Genomic DNA, 26,535 nt, shown 5'->3' with positions numbered 1-26,535 from the left:
GAGATACCGAAAGTGCCTATGCCTCGAAAACGAATAGCCAGCTCAAAACAAAAACCACCAATCAACGCCAAAGCGGACGAAGGAGGGCAGTTAGACAAGGTATGGTCTTGCACTACGGAACAGGTAGGGTAGGTGTTCCTATAGTGGCAGTATGGGGCGTTTCCCATACTTTTATACTATATATTTTTCAGATTCAATGTATTGGAGGAAATCAAATAAATTCTTAAATTTAACTGGAATTAATTCAGCGGTGATTTAGTACAGATACTGTAGGGGAATTTACGTATTCTCGTCAGTCTAAGCAGCGTCCGAACTTCTATTAGCGATTTCTCAGCGTCACACGCATACATGACAGGTTTGTTTGTTGACATTTATCTGCTGCTTGCTGTTCTACCAATTCCAATCGACAGAATTGATCAAAACGGGTTGAACATGTTTTTACAACGCTCCAAACTTCTCAGGTGAGTGTGACTATTGTCGGCAGTCTCTTTTTCTTCGGCACCCTTTCCATTTGAACTGCGTGTTAACTAGCTGTTCTATTATCGGCAACTCGAAATCAGCCGTATTTTGTAGTGTGTATATTTAATTTAAAGAAAAATATGGCATAACAGGATTGCACAGTCGTAAAAATGTAATCAGATTGAAGCTGAAAAGGTAAGGAATCGGCTTATTACATTCAGCGAAGAGTTTTGATGGGAAAATACAGTGAAATTAACGTTTCAATTTCGGTTGCCGAAAACAGTCAATGGGTGCCGAAGCCATAATTTACCATACTTCTTGTTTAGAAAACATTAAGTGAATCTAACATCACCTGGTTGGGTGCTACTACAGGACCAAGGTAACTATAAAGGGGCTGTTTATTAACTACGTAGATAATTTTTTGAGATTATTGACCCCCCCCCCCACGTAGAAAATAGTCCATATATTTTATTAAATTTGTATGGACCGTGGATAATTGTCGACCAGCCCCCCTAAACTGTCTACGTAGTTTATGAACAGCCTCTAACTATACAACTAAACAATTAGGCCACAACTATCTATTGGCGATTCGCTTTTGTAGCAGAAACGTGTTTTAAAAACGAACAACTCTACCATTTCTGACCTACCCACCCTATATAGGAATGCAAACAGAAAGAGAGGCCATTCGAACTTGACGAAATAGTGTAGCGACATTTAAGCCGAATGAATCTCACCGTAAGTGTATGGGTACTGGGGCATACAAGCGTGAGCATTATCAAATTTTATGAGCGAAACGGGTGATCCGCGCTAACGATGGTAGTAGCCAAAAATATCCGTTGCTTAGGGTGGCTGAATTCGAAACAACAAAAAGCTTCCAACATTGGTGCGAATTGGGAACTGATTTCTCTAGGATTCATGCATTAACAGACCTATCTTGTTTAAATAAAATACTAAAATAAGTCGTATCGATGTTTTTAGACCGATTATCGACAAGCGTACTACTAGGGAAATACATAAGAGACGAATTCTTGATTTCTTGTTTCTTGACGCCCCTCCCCCCTGCGTAGACAATTGTCCATACAAAAAAAGCTGATGAAGCATATGTTTGCCTGCGTAAGCTCTTATTGAGCTTTCAATGTTTGTTGGGATATGTGCGCTATGCAGAGATAATCCTCATAGAAGTGCAGACGCCGCTAAGATTCACGAAAATACCGATAATCCCCAATCATAATATCCTAAAGTTGTCCTTGCTCGCTTTCTACTCTCTATATATGCAATTTTCACACTGCCGTACTCTAACGGAACTATACTATCATCTTCTCATCTATCGTATAAAAATTACCACTTTAGTCTGTTGTTTGAAATTAGCATCTTCAAGCATGTAATCGCTGACTTCACGCAGAAGTAATATCAACAATCAATTCGAAACTAACGATTTTAAATTGGCTCACTACCTGAAGAGCCTATTGGTCCCAAGAAAATCGATTAAGGTACCCCATTCTAGTATACATTCCAGTACTACACTATGTTTGTTTTGATTCGCTATGAAAGTTTGACAGATAAAATGAGGGGTTCGAGGATTTTCCTATGTTTCGAGGGGTGCATCGATTAGCTTGGGACCAAAGATAGTACCAGAGCTTAGCCAAAAAGTTGAGGTCGTTTCTTCGGGACCTTCTGGTCTTAGAGTTACCTCTATGGTAATACCATAGAGGTAATTCTAAGACTAGAAGGTCCCGAAATAACGTGCTCAACTTTTTGGCTCAGCTCTGGTACTCTCTTCGGTCCCAAGCTAATCGATTCACCCCTCGAAACATAGGAAAATCCACTAACCCCTCATTTTATCTGTCAAACTTTCATAGCGAATCAAAACAAACATTGCGTAGTACTAGAATGTCGACTAGAAAGGGGTACGTTAATCGTTTGCTTGGGACCAATAGGCTAGTCAAGTAGTGAGCCAATTTAAAATCGTTAGTTTCGTATTGATTGTTGGTAATACTAAACATATAGGGGAATTTACGTATTCTCGGCAACCTAAGCAGCGACCTTCTTTCTATAGCCTTTTTCTCTATGGAACGCACACATATGCAGTATTGGTTTGTTTACAATCTTTTGCTGCCAGCTGCTCTAACAATTTCAGTCGAAAGAATTGTCAAAAACTGTTTTGAAACGCTTTTACATATATATAGTCTGTCATGCCGAAGCCGTCATTCCCCCTAGTAAAAAGCCTCTTCAAACGATAGATTTTCTGCCAGCGCAGTTCTCTGTTGTTCAGGACCCATGGTTGGATGTAAAGAGAGCTTCAACAGGCAAGTACCACGAAAATGTAGAGTTGCCTCTTCCTGATGTTTGCTTGTATTCCAGCGGTATCGTATGTAGCTTTCCACGACTCTACCCCATTTGGCATACAGTCGCTAAGCATTAAGTCGTTTGGCATAATGCCGTGAAAAAGTGTTATTCTAAATTGATCATTTTGTCAAGCTTCTGCATTCATGTTCCATCAGATGTCACAGCTGTTGTTTGCGGTGACATCTATCGGAAACTACACACGATCTGTTTTTCCTATAATTGTTCACAGAGGACACTGCAGTGCAAAACATGTCTGGTACCTCTATACATGCATTTACATTATTATTCGAAGTCCCTCCTTTTTTACACATTCTGCACACAAAATAGCTCACCCCTCACAGAATTTCCCGCCGAATTTTATGTATGGGGCGGAGCATAAAGTATCTTTTGCGCAGAATATGTAAAAAAAGAGGGACTTCAAATGTTAAAGCAAATGCATATATAGAGGTACCAGACATGTTTTGTAGTGTCAGGTACTCTATTTTGTAATCTGTGAAAGGGAAATCACAAATCGAGTGTCAACAAATTACATGGCATGTTGAGAGATTAAGGTCGTGAGAGCAAATTATCTCTCCCAAATTTGAATTTTTTGGCTCTCTGGTAGTAAATCGGGTAAAACTGCTATGCTAATATTTAGACAAATGGTTCAGCACCTTAATCGATTGTACATCCCTCCGAGCCAACATATTGTCTGTCGCAGTGGTGACTGGATTTTTGGGAATATTTTGAGTCGCACTTTGATGGTACGCTGACGAAAAACAACGAACTTTTTGGTTATTTCACGCCTAGAACGCTATTGAGTTTAACACATTTGGAAAGAAAAAAGGTGTACCATTTGAATTTAAACACGTCTCAAAATCATTTTCAATCTAATTCATACTTGGAAAACCATATAATTGTTCACAAATAAGTAATTTAGAATTGTTTGCAAAATCACAAATATTACAACAAATACGTGTTTCGAGTAGAATGCAATGAGAGTGTAAGATCTTGAAATCAAAACAACAACAAAAACCAAAACAGACACTTTGTTGTTGTTTTGATTCCGAACAAAAATCTGTCACTTTGACAACTCTATCTGTCATACGCATGGCCCGCACTTATTTCATCCCTGCACTTTCAAAGTCCAGTAAGGTGCAAAATGCGCAATATAGATATAAAATTTAATAAAATTGGGGGAAGCAGGGTAAAATCGACCATGACTTCAATTTTAGCCGAGGTCGTAGGGATTTTCAGAAGCGAAGCACTGGTCACTTCTTCCTTCCTTCGGAAGGGATCTTAAATAAGGGGTAGGTCACTCCGCACACCAATCTTGAGCCATCTTTTTTGTCAGTGTGCCGCAGGTGATAGAGCAAGCTGCGATTGTTTGTTAAATACCCATCCCAGGAACCCGGTATTTCTGACACCTTGAATGCTTTGGTTTGAAATTGCAAAGATTAGTCGGATTGCGGATGACGCAGGAAGTGGCGGGTGTGCGAAATTTTGATGTTTTGTGTTCCATAGGGTAATAAAAGTCCTGTTTTAGTGTTTTATAATGCCTTCACAAGCAGACAAGAAACCTACACCCAACCGCTGGATGTAAGATTCGCTTACAATTATGTGGGATTCATCATCAGAGGATGTAAGTGGAGACCGCATGAACCGAGGATGCGATATACCTAGCTGCGGTCCAATGGAGACCGAAAAATGTAGAGTGTATTACTGTATTATGTCGAAAAAAAATGTGAAAAAGGACTCGAAAACAACGAACGTTGCGATTATCAGACCTGTACTTTCTCCACTGCTCTCTCCATGCTTCTGAATAAGGATAATCTAAAAGCAAACAAGAAGCGCTCATTTCCTCTCACACTCGACTTCGTATGCTTTTCTGCTGGAGAGATTCGAGGCAAGGGTGTGCGTCGTTCTACCATGTTATACATAAAAATCCAGGCAAATGCTTGCTTGTGTAGGTGAAAGCACAGACAGAACACGAAATAAAAAAGGCAAAAAACCATTACATCGCCTGCAAGGTCAACTTCTAACATTTGCTGCGATGTTCATGAACAGAGGATGATACGAAATGGAATTAACATTCATTGTAATAGATTTTTGGTTTGCGTGTAGCCTTTCGTTATGTGAAAAGCATCGGTCTATCAGCGGCCGGAAAGAGTTGGAACTGGTGGGGAGCATTGTTAGAGACCGACTATAGAGGATGATGAATAGACTTCTTTATCCCGATGAATGTGGGCGGCTTAGTGGAATACCGGTATAAAGATAAAGAGAAAGATTAGTAATTTCCATTTAAGGTAGTGGAAATTACTAATCCTTCTCTCTCTCTCTCTCTCTCTCTCTCTCTCTCTCTCTCTCTCTCTCTCTCTCTCTCTCTCTCTCTCTCTCTCTCTCTCTCTCTCTCTCTCTCTCTCTCTCTTCTCTCTCTCTCTCTCTCTCTCTCTCTCTCTCTCTCTCTCTCTCTCTCTCTCTCTCTTTATACTTCTTTAGTTTGCTTTGCTTCAATTACAGTTGTCCAGCATTAGAGATGAACTAGCCTAAGGATAAAAATCTCCAAAATAAAGATTAAAAAAAAAAAAAAAGTCCAGCAGTGCTCCCAATTTTTTTTTGCAACAATCTAATAACTAAGATATTGTGTCTAAGGTGTGCCGACGGATGTGCCCAAGCTGTGCTGAATCTATTTTCGGCACAATGTATTGAGTGACTTACCCCTTGGATCTTAAACCTATTTTTCCCGATGTTGCTGGATTCGATATCAAGGTTCCAGGTGTGAAGTTGCCTCACTGGTGTCGATTAGCATCAGTGTCTGTTTTTATCATTTACCATCTCACACAAGGAATAGCGCTTCAACCCAGTGTAGATGAATTGCGTTTGTTTTAAAAACTTCGTTGCAACCTACAGACAAAAATAGCAAATGATTTCATTATATATCAACGAATACTAGTTTATTGATATTCACTAGTGCTTGATTATCCAACCCAAAATTATCAAAATCAGAATTTTTGGCAAAATTATTATTTTGAATACTGTTCACCCCCATGTTGACTTCGATACTCAGAGGTTGCCTTGATCAAGAGAATGTTGTTATGTCTAAAGATCCTGAATTTATAAAGAGATTCTATGCGAACGAGTATTGATGGTCCGAAAGTGAGGATAACAATAACAAACAGGCATTTTTGACTGAAGCGAAAGTGAGGATAACAAACTTCGCACTTGAAAACGCAAGTGTGGGATTACGCAAGTGTACGTGATATAAACGTCAGAAAGGCAACTGTATTTTTATTTGTCTTTATTAGAGAGATTTTTAGCCGTTGGCTAGTTCCTCTTTACAAAATAGGGGGCCCCAGAGGGGGGTTCTGTCTGCTAATTTTGTTACGGAGTTGGCTTGCAATTCACATGTACTCAAATAGAGGCAATTAAAACAGATTCCAGTAAAAGGCTAACAAAACAGGCAACGAAAAAAAACAATCTGGTACATCAAAGTTATGTAGGGTTCTGAAAGAGATCGGAGCTCCACCGTAGGAGGGGTAATCCCATAGAGGTAACTCTAAGACCAGAAGGTCCCGAAGAAACGTGCTCAACTTTTTGGCTCAGCTCTGGTACCATCTTCGGTCTCAAGCTAATCCATGCACCCCACGAAACATGGGAAAATCCACGAACCCCTCATTTTATCTGTCAAACTTTCATAGAGAATCAAAACAAACATTGTGTAGTACTAGAATCCCGACTAGAATGGGATACGTTAATCGTTTGCTTGGGACCAATAGGCTAGTCAAGTAGTGGGCCAATTTCAAATCGATAGTTTCGTATTGATTGTTGGTAATCCCCCGTCCGGCAGAGATGTCATGCAGCCGAAAGAAAGTTAAAAAAAACCTAAATGTTGTTGTATAGCCCAGCGTCCTTGAGGAAATAAATAACTGACACTAAAGTGAAAGGTTCGTCGTCCAGTATGTCCCTAATGCTGCTGAAAAGTGCGTACTGCTCCCGTAGATGTTGGTATTGCGGACACAGGCTTACTTACCTTACCTTACCAATCAGGCTAAGGCCTTGTTGTCCTCTGCTGTTCGAAGAAGTCGTCTCCACTCTACTCGATCCATGGCCACAGTTCACCAGCCTCGTAGTCTGCGAAGGGTCCGCAGGTTACCTTCTACTTGGTCCATCCACCTTGTCCGCTGCGCGCCTCTTCTTCTTGTTCCTGTTGGGTCGCTTTCTAGAACCATTTTCACTGGGTCGTCATGCGGCATTCATGCGTCGTGCCCAGCCCACCATAGTCGCCCAAGTTTTGCAATGTGGACGATGGGATGGTTCTCCCAGCAGTTGATGCAATTCGTGATTCATCCACCTTCCGTTCGAAAACACCAAGGGCGCGTTGGTCCTCCACGAGTCCAGGTCTCGTGGCCGTAGAGGACCACCGGTCTAATCAGCGTCTTGTAGACAGTCAACTTCGTCTGCGTCCTCCGGAGTCCAAAGTAGGCACGATTCCCTGCCATAATACGTCTTTGAATTTCTCTGCTGGTAGCATTTTCGGCGGTCACCAGTGAGCCCAAATACACGAACTCATCGACCACCTCGATTTCGACACCGTCAATCTGAACTCGGGGTGGGAGGCTAACATTGTCTTCCCTAGAACCTCTTCCTTTCATGTATTTTGTCTTTGATGCGTTGATGGCAAGTCCAATCCGCCTAGCTTCAGCCTTCAGTCTGATGTACGTTTCTTCCATCGTCTCAAAGTTCCGTGCCATAATGTCAATGTCATCGGCGAAGCCAAGGAGGTGGATGGACTTCCTGAATATCGTGCCACTCGTGTCTATCCTAGCTCTTCTGATCACACCTTCTAACGCAATGTTGAATAGCAGACACGAAAGTCCATCACCTTGCCGTAACCCTCTTCGTGATTCAAAGGGTCTCGAGAGTGTCCCGATACTAGAACAACGCACATCACTTGATCCATCGCCCTAATAAACAAATACCATAAACAAACTGTATCCCGGATGGGTAAACTATCCCACAAATGGTTTGGATGATACCCCGAACACGTCGTTAAGCTCTCTATTATGGTTATTTTTATTAGGGCGTCGCCTTGACCAATCGCGTCAGCTAATCCGGAAATCCATACTCGTGCATAATCTGCCATAGCTGATCTAGTCGGACACAGGCATAAGATGTGTTCCACCGATGCAGTGGTTCTGCAAACGTAGCACATTCTGTGAAACTGCGTCCCACCAAAACTATGTGAGATCCTTGTAAGGCCTGTCCTAAGACGAGAAACCACCTTCTGGTTCCGTAGTTTCGACATAACCGTCCACTTACTCGTCGTTTCTTTGATTCTTCGGATAAAGAGGGTTTGAGATTGGCACCACTCTGCTTCCCAGGCTTCCCACATTTTTCTGACTATCCATCGCTTTATGTCCTGTAGTGGCACTTCGTCGATGTAATGGGGGCCAACTGGCCCAGACCCTGCCAGGCTGTCAACTTCGCTATTTCCTGGGATACCGCAGTGCCAAAGGATCCAGGTGAACACCGTGTTCGGGGGTGTGGCCTCCACGATACCCTGCATCCAGGGGTGAGTCGGGATCTCAGATGTACGAGATGTACGCTGTACGAATCGGGTAGCTCCAGTATGGGCCGGTACGAGTCTGTTCCCCTCATCGAGGAGAAAGATCCTGTCATTTCCGGAGGTCATTGCTGTAAAGACAGCAACAGGCTTTCGTTGCAATTGCTGCGATTATACGATGGCGGAAGGGCAAAATACCCGGTTCGATGCATGCGGCATCGGCGGGCGTTGACGGAAGAAGACCGGAGACAATCCGAACGTAAGTGTTGAAAGTTGGTGCTAGTATCTGCACGAGCTTTTCGGTGGCGATGCACGTCATCTCAAGACCGTACAGTAGGTGTCTATCGATGACGGCACTTGCAACCCGGAAACAAGTGTCGCGATTGTTAGACCGGTGGGGGCGGGAGATGGTGCGGATTAAGTTGATCCTACTGCGGCAGTCGTTCTTGATCGCCTTAAAGTGCTGCTCGAAGTTGAGGGACCGGTCAACAAGTACCCCCAGAATACGAATCGTCTTCTTCAGTGGTATGGGCTGGCTTTGAACTTTGATAGGTGGCCTGCTGACACGGTACCGGGATGGGCAATGTCAAAATTGGAACAATCGATTATCTGTCAAAGTCATAGGAAAAGTTATTCCAATCGAGCAGAAGACTTGTCAAATGGATAAGATGTCGCCTCTTTACCCAATTCAGTCTCTTTAGTTATGTCAAAATTAAATTTCATGCAGGTAATTAGTCTATCTGCTAAGGTTGGCTTCAGTTTCAGCTCATTTCAGTTGAGTGTAGGGTTAACTACCCCATTTCCGGCCTATTAAGCACAACCCGCACTTAGTATTTCTTCATCTAGCGCAGTTAAGCACCCAACGGAATGTTATTATCACTGATGGCTTTCAAATTTATTTACCTTTCCGTAGGTACCGTAAGATTCGATAAAGAAAAACCAAAATCGTTGAGATATTGTCAAAAGACTAACACTGCTTCTTGACGTCAAACTCGGCCTACGGATTCTAAACTCGGCCTAACGCATTGAAATGCCAAAGAATTCACTTCGGCTTATCGGATGAAGATAAAACATGATTCGCTCGGAGCGCTACTTTTGTTTTTAGGAATAATGGGTGCAAACCTTCATATCACTCGTTTTCATTGACTTCGTTCGGTAGCTTATTTACTTAAGTATCCTACCAACCGCATAATTGACTTGTTAGCTCTGAAATCATGGATTTATTTGAAGTTTTCTGCTCGACAGGCCCAAAATGGGCGATTATGCCGAAGTAGTTCTCTACCCTAGATGAAATGATTTTTATTTGCACTGATTGACATGCGCCTGCGGGACAGAGGCAGACGGAAAATAAAGGAAACATAAGAATAAGCAAGCGACAAATCTCGAATTTTGCAACACAAATTAATGCTAACATAACTCCGAAACCGCTTTTCTAAGTTCCAAGATCATTGTCACGGTTGCTGCTTGATCTGATTTCTTTTCCTTTATATTCCGAACCACCCTACCGCAATCAAACCGCGCGCGCACTGCTGAACAGGTGAAAAGAGAGAGCTTCAAAAATATGAGTTTATTTTTCGAAGAGATCCAACTCACAACATTAGAAAACCGCGTGTAGCCAAAATATGTATGGTCAGGCAGCCGTTTGCTGTTAGGTACCTATTGTATTGTATGCAGTATGTAGCCTTCATGGAGCATAGAGGCAAACCGCGCGTGGTGACCTACTAGAGACATTATTTTTTTCCTCCGTTTCGCTCGCTTGAAAGTTCGCTCAGTCTGCTGCGGATCTTCCTGGTACCGAGTGCTCGAGTGTACGCTACACCATCATACAGAGGTTTGGAATTTTTTTTACAGTTCGATTAAATGTAGTCATCCACATAATTGTTCTGCAGTGTAAAAGTCGTTGGTTTTCAATATTCACTTTTCCATTGCAGCCAGCATGGCGGTCAAGTTCAACGAGAGCAATCATCCCTGTGTTGACTTATTAGGTGGCTACAGTATATGCCTGAACCGAGCAGCGTACGATGAAGACAAACTGATGAGACGCCACGGGGAACTGCCGGAAGAGACGGCGAAGGCCTTGGCCGAATTTCGCCAACGTGCGAAGGCCAAACGGAACTTGAATTTGGTGGTCGACCAAGGCAACTGGACGGTGATGTTGTATCTGCACTGCTATGAGAATGATGTAAATAGAGCGTTCGCCTTGATGGACTACGGGTACCGGTTGCTTCAAAAGGAACCGCAATATGCTGTGCCCTACGCTCAGATAAAACACGTGTTTGAAGAAGGATTGATACGATATCTGCCAAAATGCGATGACGATGGGTCGGTGATATGCGTAGTGGAAATGAGTCGTGAGTTGATCTTGAATTAAAAAATGTCCTTCAACTAATTAGTCTTCGTCATGCGAATCCTCTGCAGATCGTTGGAACCCGTCGAAGATTTCGTTGCCTGAATTCATTGCCGCTATTCGCATCGGTGGCTTAGCCACCATGCTCAATCCGGATGCGCAGCGAAATGGATGCAAGGTGTTATTCGACGTGGACGGAATCTCGATGAGCCACATATCGCACTTTACGCCTCACAGTTCAAACTTCCTGTTCGATTTGATTGAAAAGTGCACTCCGATAGTCACCAACGGAATGCACACCGTCAACAATGGCATGATGTACAATGTGTTGTTTGCGATATTGAAACCATTCATGAGCAAGGAACTGCGAGGAAAGACTTACATGCACGGTAAGAACTGGAACTCGCTGACGAAGCATATCAGCCCAAAGTGTTTGCCGCCCAAGTACGGTGGAACGTTGGAAGCACCGGACTGTGATGGAATGGCACTAGCAAAGCTGCTGCAGCACTATGAGGGCTACTTTTTAGGTAAACATTGTTTTATTCGTGCTGGATTCGCCAGGTTGATATTTTTTTGTTTTATGTTTTTCACAGAATACAATTCATTTGGATATACCGGGAATCCGGACGCAAAGTAAATAAAACCGCTACCTGTTAATACGAGATGAACTAGCCAACGAGCTAAAAATCTCGCTATAAAGCTTTAAAAAAACGCTACCTCTTAAGAGAGTTCAAATCAGTACCTAATATATTACAGCTATATATATATTTTTTTTTTACAATACTCAGATTCAAAATATATTTTGCTTTCCAACACCAATGATTCAGGATTTCATTCGCAGCTCGACCCATGAAAAAAAAAAACCGGATCATTGTTGTTTTGTCACACCCAGCCACCACTAATTATAATTGATCCCATTGTCACCGAACGGTCCACCTGAATGAAAACGAAAGCGACCTTCGCCGTTCAGCTACTGCCGATATGGCCAACACGAACTAACCGATCAGCAATAACATCACATGCACGGCGGTGCTTCCACGGTTTTGCGTTGCATTGCATCGTAAGATCACATCTCACGAATGCACTCTGGGCTATGTACACTTTATCCACTCACACAATGTTGTACCCCTGGTAGGTTGGAGCTTGCTAGTGGGAAGGTTAGTTACTTTCAATTGTGGGCTTCTGGTTATCGTAATTGATCTTTAGCTGCGATGCAAGAGGGCTCTCGGTCGTCCGTGGCCCACGGACACAGGACCTTGCACTTCACTTTGAAGTGCAATCGATCGGTTGCGGACTGACGCATTCTTTTATGATACTACGTCGTTGCTTTTAGCTGTATAAGGGTTGTGCTAAAATGTATGCATGTTTACAAAGCAATCAATTTATTGATATGCGAACTACTGTGGTTCAAGTTGAATTCAGTTCAGCGATGTCGTCGACGTACGCCTTCATGACCTTCTGGAATAACTTTCTTCGTTAGTTATTTCATTGGAGCCTACATTGGGTTCTATCAAAGTTCAGTTAAAAATGATCAATTTATAAGCATGATAAGTATTATTTACTCAATAATTACCCTCCGCGGTGAAGGTAATTCATGGATTTAAATCGTGGTTTAACTAACTAATGAATCCATGTTACCTTACCAGTCAGACTAAGGTCTGGGTGTCCTCTGCTGTGCACAGAGGTCGTCTCCATTCCACTCGATCCATGGTTGCACGTCACCAGCAGTCTCACTGTCTGCCACCTGTTCGATCCATCCTTCGTCCCGATCCAGTTGGTTCATTATCGAGAACCATTTTCACCGGACCGGGTATTCTTACGACATGGCAAGCCCACCGTAATGGCCTGGCTTTTGGCGGTGGTGACGATGGGTGGTTCTCTCAGCAGCTGGTGCAATTCCCGGTTCATTCGCCTCCTCAGCTTTCTGTCTTCTATCTGCACTCCACGGTAGATGATACACAACACTTTCCGTTCAAAAACACCAATAGTCCATGTATCGTGGCCGTAGAGGACAACCGGTCTAATCAGCGTTTGGTAGATAGTTAGCTTCCTGGTGCAGGGAATTTCATTCCACCGGAGTACAAAGTAAGCACGATTCCCTGCCATAATGCGTCTTTGGATTTCTCTGCTGGAGTCATATTTTCGGGGGTGACCAATGAGCCCAGATACACGAACTCGTCTACCCCCTCGATTTCATAACCATGCGAACTCGTCGTGGGACTCTGACATTATTTTCTATTGAATCTCTTCCTCTCATGTATTTGAATCATTTATTTGAGAAACTGCATAATTCCATTTGATACAAATGCTGAAAAACAGCATACAAAAAAGAAACCGACGTTATTCGTGAATTATGCTGTTTCTCAAATAATTTTTTTTATTTTTTCTTTGACGCATTAATGACGAGTCCAATCCGATTGGCTTCAACCTTCAGCCTGATATACGTTTCCGTCATCGTCTCAAAGTGTTGTGCCATAATGTCAATCGCCGAACGTTATTGAACTGAATGGGTTGTTTAAGAAATTGTTTAAGTAATCTTTAACTTGATACAAATGAGATCTAGGGAAAATTGTTGGAAATCTCGGAGTAAGTAAATGTTTGCGTAGTCTGTAATCTTAAAAAATGGGATTAAGAAAATGTTCAAGATTCTGAAGCTTTGAGAATGCATGTTGGTTTGATGAACATTAGAGTGTGATTTTTATTTAATTTGTTAAATATTAAAAACTTTAAGGTGATTCCTTGTAGAGTCCACAAATAGCCGCCACGTAGGCTATACATGCACTTCCACTTCGAATTTTCAATTACATAAATCTCAGAAATTAATGCCCCATTTCACCTTAAATGTCTACTTCATGAATGCTGCAGTACAGCAAACGTGTAGTAACAGTTTTTATGTGGTACGTTTCGAGGAAACTGATTTTTTTCTTTATTAATTTATTAGATAAGGCTCAATCAATTTAACTTTACAGAGCCGATGATTCTTGCTCACTATAGTCAAAATTTATAATACAATAAACGCTTCCGCTATCCAATAAACCTTCTCCATTAGAACGGGATTCCAGTGTTTTCAGTGTAAGGCAGTATCGCCAACAGGGGGGGGGGGGTGGTCAGAGCACATCCATTGCAGTAATGGACGCAAAACGTGATCATCACGCACACACTCATCACGAAACGGTTGCTTTCCAAAGTCGACGACGCATCGACCGAAAGAACTACTGATGAAGAACAATGAAAAGGACCACACAATGGTTGCTGCCGAGTAAACAGACAATCACGTGACACACATTGAGAGTGGCCTGGTTCTGTCGACAGCCGAGTGAACACTCAAAACTGATATTTGTGCACTTAACGTTTCGAAGTGGTTACGAGAATAAGGATCTCACAGCGAAATACCTTAAAGTCTTAGGTTTAGAAAAAAAAACAATTTCTTTTAGAATATAAGATTGGGAAAAGTACTCAAAATGTGGAATAATGGAAAACTTACAAGATAACAGATTAAAAAAAAATCATTGTTGTTCCTGGAAAGCTTTCAATGCTCTGCCACTTTGAAGCATGATCAGGGCTCCAGCAATTTAAATAAAGTTAAGGGTTGTGCCCCAAGCTCAATTTAATAATAATTACAACATTACTGATTTTTTTAATTTAACCTAAAATAAACAAAATATCAATTCTAAGTTTTGAAATTAGGAGACAATCAATATCCTTAATTTAATTAAATTTTCATATTTCAAAATTCCTATCCCATTCAAAAATAGGTTCCAAACATGTACCTACTGATTAGCGGCGCCTACCTATGTACCTACTGATTAATGTTTATTTACAGTAGTCGGAGTTAAAGTTCGCTAATTGAAATGCATTTCATATAGCAAACCATGTCCATACTCGCGACATCGCTCTGATGAGACAGCGAAACCCTACCCCCAAGCTCCTCCCTTTATCCTATCTTCGACAATGTACCGCTCTACCGCTCGGGTAAGCCGCGAGTATTCGGCCCAACTCCTACTAGACGTAGAATTAAGTGAATTTTGTTACAAATTATCGGCTCTGTAAAGCTAACGCGATTGAGCCTTCCAAATAAATGAACTAGATAAAAAATAGTAGAAGGGTCTGTGCCTAGGGGCACGAACGGAAGCTTGACGTAGGACCGCTAGTGGACGGAATAAATGTGAAGAGCATTTCGTTCTTTTAATTGATCAATTATCTATTATCTCAACTCTTTCCGTTTTTGAATTGTAGGCGTACCAAATTTGTAGTATTTTTTTTTTAAAGAGAAAGTTGATTAAGAGAATCAATCAAAATCACTTGCACCCCTGCTTCCAAGTTTGGTTACAAGATTACAACTCTGGAGAGCATTTTGTGTGGTCGTTGGGGGCTTGTGGTTCTGAATATGGACTAACAAGCACAGATAAATTCTATTCCAACTCTTTACTGATGTAAGCTTGATGGCCCTGAAAAGGGCCGTTTTATTGAAGAGGACATCCATGGCCACTTACGCTTGGCGTGTTTAGTGTAGGTGACAGCATCACGGACCTCATTTTCCAGGAACACCTTCAGCACACCTCGCAGATCAGACCGGAGATAAGTTTGACACCACCACGGCGAGCCAGAAGACCGATGGCGGTTATCTCGAAGAACTTTGCGATGACGCTTGGCGCCTCCTTTACCAGACCTTTTCCTCCTTTGCCACGACCAGTCAATTGTGGCTTGTTAGGTGTGAAGGAGTGGACTAGCCACCACCTTCCTACTGCTGCAATTGCTGTTCACCACACCGTCCGAAGCAAAAATGAGCTAATGCCATAGTAGTAAAATTTACGTTTATTTTCTGGGTTTTATGTTTCAACATTTGATTTAACATTTCAATTGGTTAGCCTTTGGCTCTTCATCTTTGTTCTAGTTAATTGGTTATTCTAATGTGATGATTGCGTTTAGCGCTAATTTACAGGATACCCTTTGTGGGATTGTTTTGGTTTGAATTTAAAAATTTGATAACCTACCTACTTGAGCACCTAACTACTTAAACTAGGTTGCCAAATCACGAATGATCTGGTGGTTTGATCGCAGACAGGCGACTCTGAACCTTTCCAGCGTGGAAGTCTTTCGCTCCTCGAGTGTTTGAAGACCGGCCAGGTGGTGAATCTCAGAATTACGAGTTCGCGGTGGACTGTTAAGGATCATTCTGAGGATCTTGTTTTGGATCCTCTGAAGCTTTAAGTGGTGGCACTTAGCACAACTCTCCCAGATTGGCATACCATACTCAATAGCCGGCAGAATGATTTGCTTGTGGACAGCAAGCTTGTTTTTGAGGGACAGGGTGGACTTCCTGTTTATCAGAGGGTAGAGCGACCTGATCAAGATGTTACACTTGGTGGATGTCTTGTCCACATGGGATCGGAATAGCAATTTGCTATCGAGGGTGAGACCAAGGTAGACTACTTCACTCGACCATTCAATGGGAGTGCTATCAAGATGGATCTTGACGTTAGCAGGCGGGACAAGCCGAGGTGAATACGAATGTGGAAACAGAATGGTTTGTGTTTTAGCTGCATTGATACAAATCTTCCAGCTCTTAAAATAGTCGGACAAAACATCCAGGCCTGATTGTAGTTTACTCGCCAGAGCACGGATCACTCGACCCTTATAGATGATGGAGGTGTCATCTGCGAACATTGACAGGATACCACCACCCGGCAGGGGAGGAACGTCTGACGTAAAAATGTTGAATAGGATAGGCCCAAGCAGGCTACCTTGAGGGACCCCTGCATCAACGTTGAACGTATCAGAGGAGACATTGTTCAAGTAGACCTGGAATGATCTGCTCGACAAGTAGTTTTTGATGATCTTCACGAGGTAGTTCGGAAAGTTGTATCGATGCAGCTTGTACACTAGACCATCATGCCAGACATTGTCGAACGCCTTCTCGACGTCCAACAATGCCATGGCAGATGTATTGGAAACGGACTTGTTCCGCTTGATGATGTTAGTAACCCGTGCGAGTTGGTGGATGGTAGAGTGGCCTTTCCTAAACCCGAATTGCTCTTTGAGAAAGATGTTATTATCATTTGAAAACACCAGCAGACGGCTGAGTATCAATTTTTCGAATAGCTTCGAGATGGAGGACAAGAGGCTGATGGGGCGATAGCTTTTGGCACTGGTAGGGTCTTTGCCAGGTTTGTGAATTGGAATAACTTTGGCTAACTTCCAGCATGCAGGGAAGTAGCCAAGCATTAAACACTTGTTGAAGACCACTGCAAGGTGCTTGAAGAAGTCAACACTCAAGTTTTTCAGCTCGAGGTTGACCACTCCATCGACACCAGCGGCCTTCATGTTCTTTGTTGATTTAATCGCTGCTATTACCTCATCAGCCGATATTCTACTTTCATCAGGAACAACTACGGGGGTGGCAGCGACACTAGCCATTGCCTGTGATACTGCAGGCTCGTGGGGACTCACCATGGCGTGGCCAAGGTTATGTGAATTTACAAAGTGTTGTCCAAGAGCATTGGCCTTTTCAAATGGGGTTATTAGTAAAGATGGGTCCGAATTTTGGTTAGGAGAGGAAAGGGGAGGAATGGGCCTCGGCTTATTTTTCAAAATCTTTGCCATTTTCCAGAATGGCTTAGCACAATCTGGGAGAGAGCGAATCTTGTTTGCAAAATCGATATTTCTGAGATCCACCATCCTGGCTTGGATGATTTTGTTCAAACGGTTGCAATTGGTCTTCAGGTTAGGCAGCCCAGTACGCTGGTACTGCCTACGAATCGTGTTGCGGAGTCTAATGAGGTCTTTAGTAGGCCTGTCAAGGTTCAGAGTATTACTCACCTGTCTGGATACTGGCACATGTAGCTCCCTGGCCCGGGAAATTGCTTGATCGATGGAGCGCAGACACCGGTCAACATCTTCGGACGATTCCGGTTGGACATCGTAGTCTACAGCGGTGTCGACGCAATGTTGGAACTGACCCCAGTCAACACGATGATAGTTGCGCCGGAAAGCTTCAAATCAATTTACGGAGGATCCCACCTCAGTCACCACCGGGTAGTGGTCCGAGCTGAGTTCCTGATAGGTGATAGGTTGAGCAATGTTGTTGCCCATGTTGCTGATGAAGATATCGATGGTAGCGTGAACACCGGACCGACTCAACCGGGTGGGAGTTTCCGGACTCAAGATGTTGTACTGCGCTTCCTGCAGGTCGTTGTTCAGGATGGTGCCGTTTTGATTGCGCCGATTGTTGCCCCAAGCTTGATGTATGGCGTTCAGGTCGCCAGCGATGATAAAGTTTTCCCGTCGTCGTGTTAGCTTGATAATATCTCGTCGCAGATCTGCTGCCGATCCGTCCCTGATGTTGACTTGTTTGGGGCAGTAAGCCGCGACGATGGTGATGGGGCCGATAGGAGTAGAAACTTCCACCCCTACGGCTTCGATGATCTTCAGCTGAAAGCTGGGCATCAGTCGACAGCAGATGTTTCTCCTTATTGCAATAGCCACTCCTCCTCCTCCAGAGTTGGTTCGATCTAGCCTCACGAGCCGGAAATCGGGAAGGTAGACGTTTGTTTCAGGCTTCAGGTGGGTTTCAGTTATGATGGCAATGTCGATGTTTCGTTCATTGAGAAACTCAACAAACTCGATGTTTTTGCTCTTCAAGGAGCAAGCGTTCCAATTTACGATCTTGATGGCTTCACGGTCCATACTTAGTGACAAGGGACAGGGCAGCATGTAGCTGTTCAGATCGAGTCTTGCAGGTGCGCAAGATGATGATGACCTCGGCCACGAGCGTCACAAGTTCCTCCGAGGTGAACGGAGAATCGTCGACAGGCTCACCTGAGACAACACCAGCGTATGATAAACCAGGGGCGGTGGAGGGACCTGGCATTGGCTGGGCAGCAGCAGCAGCGAGACGATGCTGGACTGTTCGATTGTTAGGAATACTCACATGCTTGACTTGTTGGTTGTTGAGCGGAAGTGGTTCTAAGTTCGGAACATGTCGACGGGGCTGGAGAGCTGGGTACTGGACTTCCGTGCGTGCAGGAGGCGAACGATGATTACGGAGGCGATTACCGGGCTGATTATTGATCGTAGCCTTCCGACGGATATTGATGAACTCCACTCGCTTGGGACATCCGCGATTGGAGGCTTGGTGGTTACCACCGCAGTTGACACACGTTGGCTCGATGTCATCATCTTGCTCACAGGACGCAGTCGAGTGAGTTCCAACACACTTGCCGCAGATAGACTTCATATGGCAGTTTTTGGTGCCATGGCCGTAGGAGAGGCAGTTCATACACTGCGTAACATCACGATGTTGGGATTTGTAATGTTCCCAACTGATGATGACCTGAAACAGGTCCCGGATTTGGGATCTCAGAGCCGCTAGACTGGTGGATCCCTTCGTGAAGTGCACCAGGAACAACTGGTCACGGAAGCTGGTGTTGTGGTTGGAACGCCGGTTTATTGGGAACACCGCCTCAGGTTTGAGCCCAAGCCGCTCCAGCTCGGACTTAGCCACAGCCACCTCGAACGACGGTAATCCACGCAATACCAGCTTCAGTGGCTTGCTCGATGGCAGATCGTGCGTGAAGAAGTCAACGTTGTTTTCCTTTAGGAAACATCCTGTTTGATTGTACTCCTCCAGGCTGGAGCACATGATTTTGGTGTCGATGCTGCAAAGCTTGAAGCGAGGCAGCAGCTTGTGTTTTGCCAGTTCGGCACGCAGCTTGGCAACATCCTTCTCCGGCGTGAAAAGCGGGGGAATCCGCTCTCTTGCAGCGATGGGAACGACGTCACCATCGCCATTTTCTTCGGGGAGCACCGCAAACTGGTTGGCTTGCAGTACCCGTTTTCCGGCGTCATCCTGCGACGCGCTGTGCTGGATTACCACCTTCTTTGAAGGGCCCGCTGCTGAATCATTGGTACGTTTACGCACCATTTGTTTCGTGTTGGCAAGTTGTAGTAAACTTGCCAGAACGCGCGAAGGTGGCGACGCTTCCACGGCGCAACGCGACAGCACAAACCGAATCGAAGCGAGAACTCGAGCGAAAAAGAAAACGAACTGAACAGCTCAACAGTCGAGCAAAGAGTGAGCAGCTAATGCCATACAGCAGCGCTGTTTTATATCTTTTCAGGTTAAAGCAGAATGATGTGCAACCAAGTGGCATAAAAGCTACAAAGACTCCTCCCATTATGAGTAGTTTGCTATCAAGTAGCGACACTGGCTCTTTTCTTTTTGCAAACACGGTGAATGAGAACGACCTAAATTTGAGTTTAGTTCACTCTAAATCGCCAAAAGTGCAGGAACTCAGCGATGAGTAAATTTGTCTGTGGAAAACCTTAAAAATATGCCAGAAAATGAGGAAATTGACGAAAATTTTATTTAGTCTCGGAGTAGTACCAATAGACTCCAATCTTTACTTTTCTCAAATTCGGGAATTTTTCCCTGGAAAATCCTGGAAAAACCTGGGAAAACATGAGGCAAATTTACTCATCGCTGAGTTCCTGCACTTTATTTCTTATTTCTGAGATAACTAAACTTAAATTTGGGTCGATCTCATTCGCCGTGATATCACCTTGAAAGATATCCCAGTCGGCGCCACCGGCATGTTCTAAGGTATAACATCTCTGATCACGCCTTCCTTCGGGAAGTAAAGCCGTTGGTCCCCGGTTGAGTTGATGGGTCGATTGGTAGGGTCCAGGTGTGGGAGCTGCCTCCCTGGCGTCGGTAGCATAAGGCATTTTACGAGACGTTTCGAGTCAGCTGACCAAAATCAAAACAAAAACATCAGACGTAAACAATAACAATGCCTCGAGCACGTTCGAGTGGCCCGCCAGGAACTGTCATAAAGACGTCACGTAAAATAGCTTATTGGAGCTCAGTACGGAAAACAAATCTCGCGTCACTTTTCAATAGGTCCTATCTACATTGATCGATTCTCTTCATCGACACTCTCTTTCGTAAATAACTCGGCTTCACAAATGTTTCCTGCCGTCTTCGTCGAATTAGATGCTAGGTTGTTGCTTCTTCCATCGAAAATATCCGGCCGTGGCGATTCAAAGTTGATCAAGGTTGATCAAAATAATTTGTACCCCTGCTTCCAGTTTGCTTACATGAGCATTTTGTGTGGTCGTTGGTTCTGAATATGGACAAACAGGCAGATGAATTCTATTCCTACTCTTTACTGTAATAAGCTTGGTGGCCCTGAAAAGAGCCGTTTTTTTGCCAAAGTTGGTGATGATTTAACCTCCGAAACCAAACAGAGTGCGTCTCTGTCACTTCAAAACGTAGATGACATCTATGGCCGCTTACGCTTGGCGTGTTTAGTGTAGGTGACAGCATCACGGATCTCATTTTTCAGGAACACCTTCAGCACACCTCGTAAATCAGACCAGAGATACGTCAGACACCGCCACGGCGAGCCAGGCGACGGATGGTAGTTATCTCGAAGAATATGCGTTTGGTTCTGAATATGGCGATGAGTGTGCAAAATATTACGCAATTCCATCCTCCCTATTCGCACGCACCCAAGGATCGGAGGCGAATGCCACTTCGACTTGTTTCGTCTACTTACTACTCTCTGATGACTGTGCTGGGGAAGCATCATATGCATGTAGGTAATTGGAGGATTTGTTAGTTAATTCGACGCTTTTGGACAATGCTGGACATTTATCAGTTTTTCAATAGTTTCTTGTTGAAAATCAACATTCGAAAGCATTGTTATCGATGCGTAGCCATATTTCTGATCGATTGGTGATAAAATTATTGAAATTGGGCCAGGGGCAGCTGAGTTATTAACGTTCAAAATCTTTCTTAATTTGTTACATGTTCCATTTTTGGTTTTCACAAAGTGTACCCCCATATGGAAAAGACGTAGTCCTACGTCAAAAATATAGCAGACCGGTTTAACATACTTCAAAGTACGTCACACTATATTATTACATTTTGATGTTGCAGAATTATGACAGATAAACTGAATATCTTTTGAGTTTGTCCTTTATCTTAGAGTCGGTGTATAATGAGTCACGCCAAGAGAAAAAAAGGTTGAACGGGCATCACGGTTTTCGAAAGATTCCCTTCCTTTTCACTTGGCAACAGAGGACTTCTACATCAACTTCAAATGACTTCTAGCGAGAAAAAAAAATAGCGGCTGTAGTGAATCATTATTTCAGTAATTTCGTCAAATTATCTTATCAAAAAATAGTAGAAATTCTCATTACTGATCATTACCAAACGTATCCCATGACAATTTAATGCTCACTACGTGTTTATGATCATTTATTCAATTATATTTTATATTTTATTGCAATACCTTTCGTGGACCTTTCATAGCATCGTAATGTTTGTTTACTTTGCACGATAGGTAGCCAGTTTGACAGTTCAATTGGTAGACTTGGCTTCACTCTTGGCGTGACTAATTTCTCATGCTTGTGCATCATGATTTAGATATATTTGGCAGCACTGGATAGCTTATACTGTTAGGTGTAAGATTTAAACAAACAATGTTGAGTAAATGTAAAGATGTCGAAACAAGAGAGCAATCTGTCAGCCGTTGTCGCTTTGTTGCGCACCGGAGTATGCATGAAAGAAATAATTTGGTCGGTAAATGTGTCTGAAAGAACAGTGTATAATATTAAAAAAGGCTTGGGAAAGTGATAAGACGGAGCACCTGCTCATACTGCTAATAAAGCACAGAAATGGCTCACGGAAAATATTTCGTAAATTTGGGAGGAAGAAATTTGGCCCCCAAGCAGTCCCGATATAGAAAATAAGAAAATAAATCGCACAAAATTCATTGCTAGAATAACTAACTGGTGTATTTTTCTCAAATATGCCATTTACTGCAAAAATTCGTCACGCACCCTGTATAGTAAAAATAAGAATAAATTCAAATTGATTTTATACGAGTTTAAAAAATAACATACCTCCAATTTTTTCATATAAGTGAGAATAACATACGCCCTTTCAAATGCCGTTAAAAAAACTTTTTTTTTTTGCCCCAACCAGAGATATTAACATTTGAAAAGTGCATATTTTTAGTATAAAAACGTCAATAACTCTTGATCGGCGAAAGATATTGACAAGCTTTGTGCAGCAAAAATTTGCGCATTTTAAAGATCTAAAAGTTATTTGAAGACATCTTTGCTGAGAAGTTTGAGATAAGAAAACTAGAGCAAAACAACTGTTTTGATAGAGACACCGTAACTCAATATAAGAAAATAGTTCTTAATCGGTCAATTTAAGAGATACAAAAAGTTGTTTTCAACAAAGTTGCTTGGAATTAGCTCAGCTATAACTTTACTGAAGAATGTATACCTTAATTTATTCAAACAAAAAAGTTAGATTTTTGATTTTAATGATAATAAGAACCACCCTAGAATTCATTGTCATAAAAATGAGGGCCTAACTATAAGGAACAACTTTGTAGAAGAGACTTTTAGTCTAAAGTTTCAACTTCAAGCTCAAAACATATCATTCCACCTAAATCTGCATTCTGGACCACTGTGCACTGTTATGGCAGGGTCCACTTGATGCAGACATGAGTCGGTATAGATGGATTCTGCAATCATACCAAGAATCATACACTGTTTCAAATAATCAATGCAATTGTCAGGACTCTACAATCCACAGCTTGTTTGCTTCTCTTTTTGTGGACGGGAACCATGTGTGCACTAGAGAAAGACATGCGGAAAAGACGCTGAAGTGGAATTAATAAACTAACAATATGTCTCTTCAAAAATACAGGTGAAACTCCATCAGTTCCATTCGATGATTTCTCGTAAGCCATGGTTCTTCCTGGCAAATCAACATCACCATCGAGTAGAGGAAGACTTCCTCTACCCGATGGTTATGTTGGTTTGTGTAGGCGTGCCTTGAATTCCGAGAAATCAACGAAAGAAGTCATTGTTTACAAAGGCTGTTACTCTTATGAAACTCGTGTCTCGCCCTAATTCCAGCTCTATCTAGTTATATCCTGAGCGGTGGCAGCAACTTCTCCGTTGAATTCCATAGACGATGGGAAGCCAGACTCCCTGCGTTGCTCGCGTATAGCTTAAGTTTACGCTGGATGCCTGTTGCAAGATTCCCGGTAGCGCTGGCAGAGCGCAAATACACAGGGAGAATTTCTGTTAGCAAACACTAAAAGAACACCACAACAAATCCAAATTTCATTACTTAACAAGTATATTTATCCCCAACATCCCTGCTCCTTGCACAAAGACCTGATTCTATCTACTGGCTGATCATATGTATATATGTAGTGATTTAACAATAAGGAACGTGCTCACCGCCGTTTGTTGCTGACTGACATGCTGCCTTGGCCGCCATCTCGACGACTAATCTCGCCGAGGAGCTTCTGCCGCGCACCGACCCGTCGTGACGGTTCTGCCAGGTGGTGATACCGACATCCCGTCGATTCTCGAACTCTTCGATGTGGCAAACGCCTCCTTGGCGCGGATCAGGGTTCTCTAGCACTTCAACCTTCATTCGCATCCGCTACGCTTTCCACCGCGACTGGTGGATCTCGCTCTGGAATGTGCGCCGCTGACTCCCTCCGCTGATGACGACGACGACTATGTTCGGTCCTCGGCAGACTTCCCGGATCAGACCACCGGTGTCTCGACGCTGCGACCGCGTCCGCAGCGAGGTCTGCCCCGGCTCGCTTTCGTCAGCGACGGTTGCCAATCAGCTCCGTAACAAGACCCTATATGTGTGACAAGTTTTAGTCATCGGTGTTTTCTTGCCAACCTTGGCAAACTTACCCTTGACGGGGTCTCGTTGCTTTCCTGGTGCTCGTGTGGAAGGAGCTTCTACCCGTTGGACGGATGTTTTCCTCAGTCTAGCGCGGGTACCTTGCCAGGTTCGAACAACCTCGCGGCGATCCCGGACAATCTTCCGGTTAACAGGGCTGAATCCGCAGTGAGCACAACGAGCTTTGTTGTTTTGTGTTCATTTGCGCAAACGGATTATAAACTTACTCTCGACGGGACCTTGTTACTGCTTCGCGGATCTGCTGTATGAAACTCGTGTCCGTTCGACGGAGGTGTTGGTCACCATTACACTTCGACTTTCCGGGAACCACGAACGGTTGGTCGGGTGACTGACGCGGATCAAATTTCCGTTTTTCCTCCAAATGCGCACGTTTTGCTCACCCACGCCGCCCACGTTCGTGATTTGCTGGGGTACTTCGAACAATGCGAATCCGTGTGAGCGTTCATCCACTCCTTTTGTCGCCGATCGAGAACGTTTTTCCAACTCTTACTGGGCTTGCCACGCGATGTGGTTTTGTTCGGGCGAATTGCCGCTAACCCGCTCCGATCTCTCCGATCTACGTGGACCGCTCAATAGGACGTTGGCCGAGATCTCTTTCAGGGACCGATTTCCCGCGGACACGCACCAAACCGCACTACACCACATCGATCAGAAGCAGAAATTCCACACGTTTTACAGGAGACAAAATTCGATTCACCTTCCTAATGGAACCGCGTATTCAGTGTGCCTGCTTTTTTTCCTTCTCCTCTTCGCTCGCGTCGGAGCGGAAATTGCCTTGTCACTCTTGTCAAGCACGAGCAGTGAGCAAATTAATAACTAGCGAGCATCTTTTTTCAAGCAACGAAGGGGTTCGGACTTATTGCTATAATGGTCTTGTTGCTATACTGCGTGTACGTTACGCGTTGTGTGCTAAATTTAACTTTACATTTTGCCTTCACAGTAAACGTAACATGCCTCATTGGAAACTTGAAAAGCATTCACGACTGACTCGCTGGGACATTTGACTCAGCCTCACATAATGAAGTTTCACAGGAAGCGTGCGATACTTCGTAAATCTTCTCAATGCTGCTCTATTGATTGACTTCAACCTTCGTAGCTCTCGCGTTTGCCACGGATGGTGAGAAAGTTTGTGATGAGTTCTTTTCGGGACGTGTCTACCAATGCCATATACCAAGACATGTGAAAAGGTTTGCGCTGCAGCCTTAACGTCATCAGGATCAATGATGTTCTCCCATTCCATGCTAGACAATACTTCTATGATGCTACGGTGGTTAGTTTTACGGAAGTCATAAGCAACCGCAGCAGGATAATCGTCGAAATCACGCAGAATGGACTATACATTTTTTTTTTTATTATAGTCGCTTTAACGCTCTTGGGTCATTCGTGACTTGAGAGCGTTAAAGTGACTATAATAATAAAAAATCTATTGTCCATTCTGCAATAGATGTTGATCGATCCAGCGTCGTATGAATCAGTCTAATAAGACGCCGGAAACCATATTTAATTGTCTGTTAATGTTCATTCCTCTTCGCGAATATATCATGTAAGTCTGAACGTCGGTAAATCTTTAATCCGTTATTGATCGGCCCATATCACGATATCAGTTTGTAAAACTGTAAGTCTGAGAGTTCAAAAGAATTATTCCTCGATAGGCATTGAGGCACTCCAATCTGGTACTCCCTTTTCGAATAAAGCCGAATGAAACCGTACAACCTGTTAGTAGGCAATTCTAAGTAATATTTCTGGCTAGTGTTTACTCTCGTGAGTTGAAGTTTATTCTGTTTATATTTTTTCAAGTAGGTGTGACAAGAATCAGAACACATTGTACAAGGATTGTGATATTGGCACCCACGCATAAAAACGGCCTCTCCTCTATCCACTTTGTTCATACACTAATCATATTCAAAGTGTAATGAGGAAAAAAAAATAGTGCACAATAAGTTAACTAATGGTTACAACAGTATTTCTCGAATAGTTTTGATCCTCGTCCTTAAATCTTTGTACATCACACCTGAATAGGATAGGCAACTATTTTTCTTGGAACATAAACTTCCAACCATCCTTAAACAAGGAAACCCCTTCTCT

General features: G+C 43.2%; 1 protein-coding gene across 1 annotated transcript; it reads left to right on the top strand.

Annotated features, from left to right (window-relative positions):
• Positions 1-10,119: 10,119 nt before the first annotated feature.
• LOC135697417 (alpha-tocopherol transfer protein-like) lies at positions 10,120-11,349 on the top strand. The gene is made up of 4 exons (XM_065217077.1): positions 10,120-10,178; positions 10,279-10,698; positions 10,766-11,221; positions 11,288-11,349. Exons 2-4 carry the CDS (start codon positions 10,284-10,286, stop codon positions 11,329-11,331), a joined length of 915 nt encoding a protein of 304 aa, XP_065073149.1. The 5' UTR covers positions 10,120-10,178; positions 10,279-10,283; the 3' UTR covers positions 11,332-11,349.
• Positions 11,350-26,535: the final 15,186 nt, after the last annotated feature.

The sequence above is a fragment of the Ochlerotatus camptorhynchus genome, unplaced genomic scaffold, assembly GCF_037179485.1.
Source record: "Ochlerotatus camptorhynchus isolate MF236.1 unplaced genomic scaffold, CSIRO-AGI_Acam_v1.1 ptg000007l, whole genome shotgun sequence".
NCBI lineage: Eukaryota > Metazoa > Arthropoda > Insecta > Diptera > Culicidae > Ochlerotatus > Ochlerotatus camptorhynchus.
The sequence above is the reverse complement of the archived record's forward strand: the minus strand, read 5'-3'. Positions and strand labels throughout refer to the sequence as shown.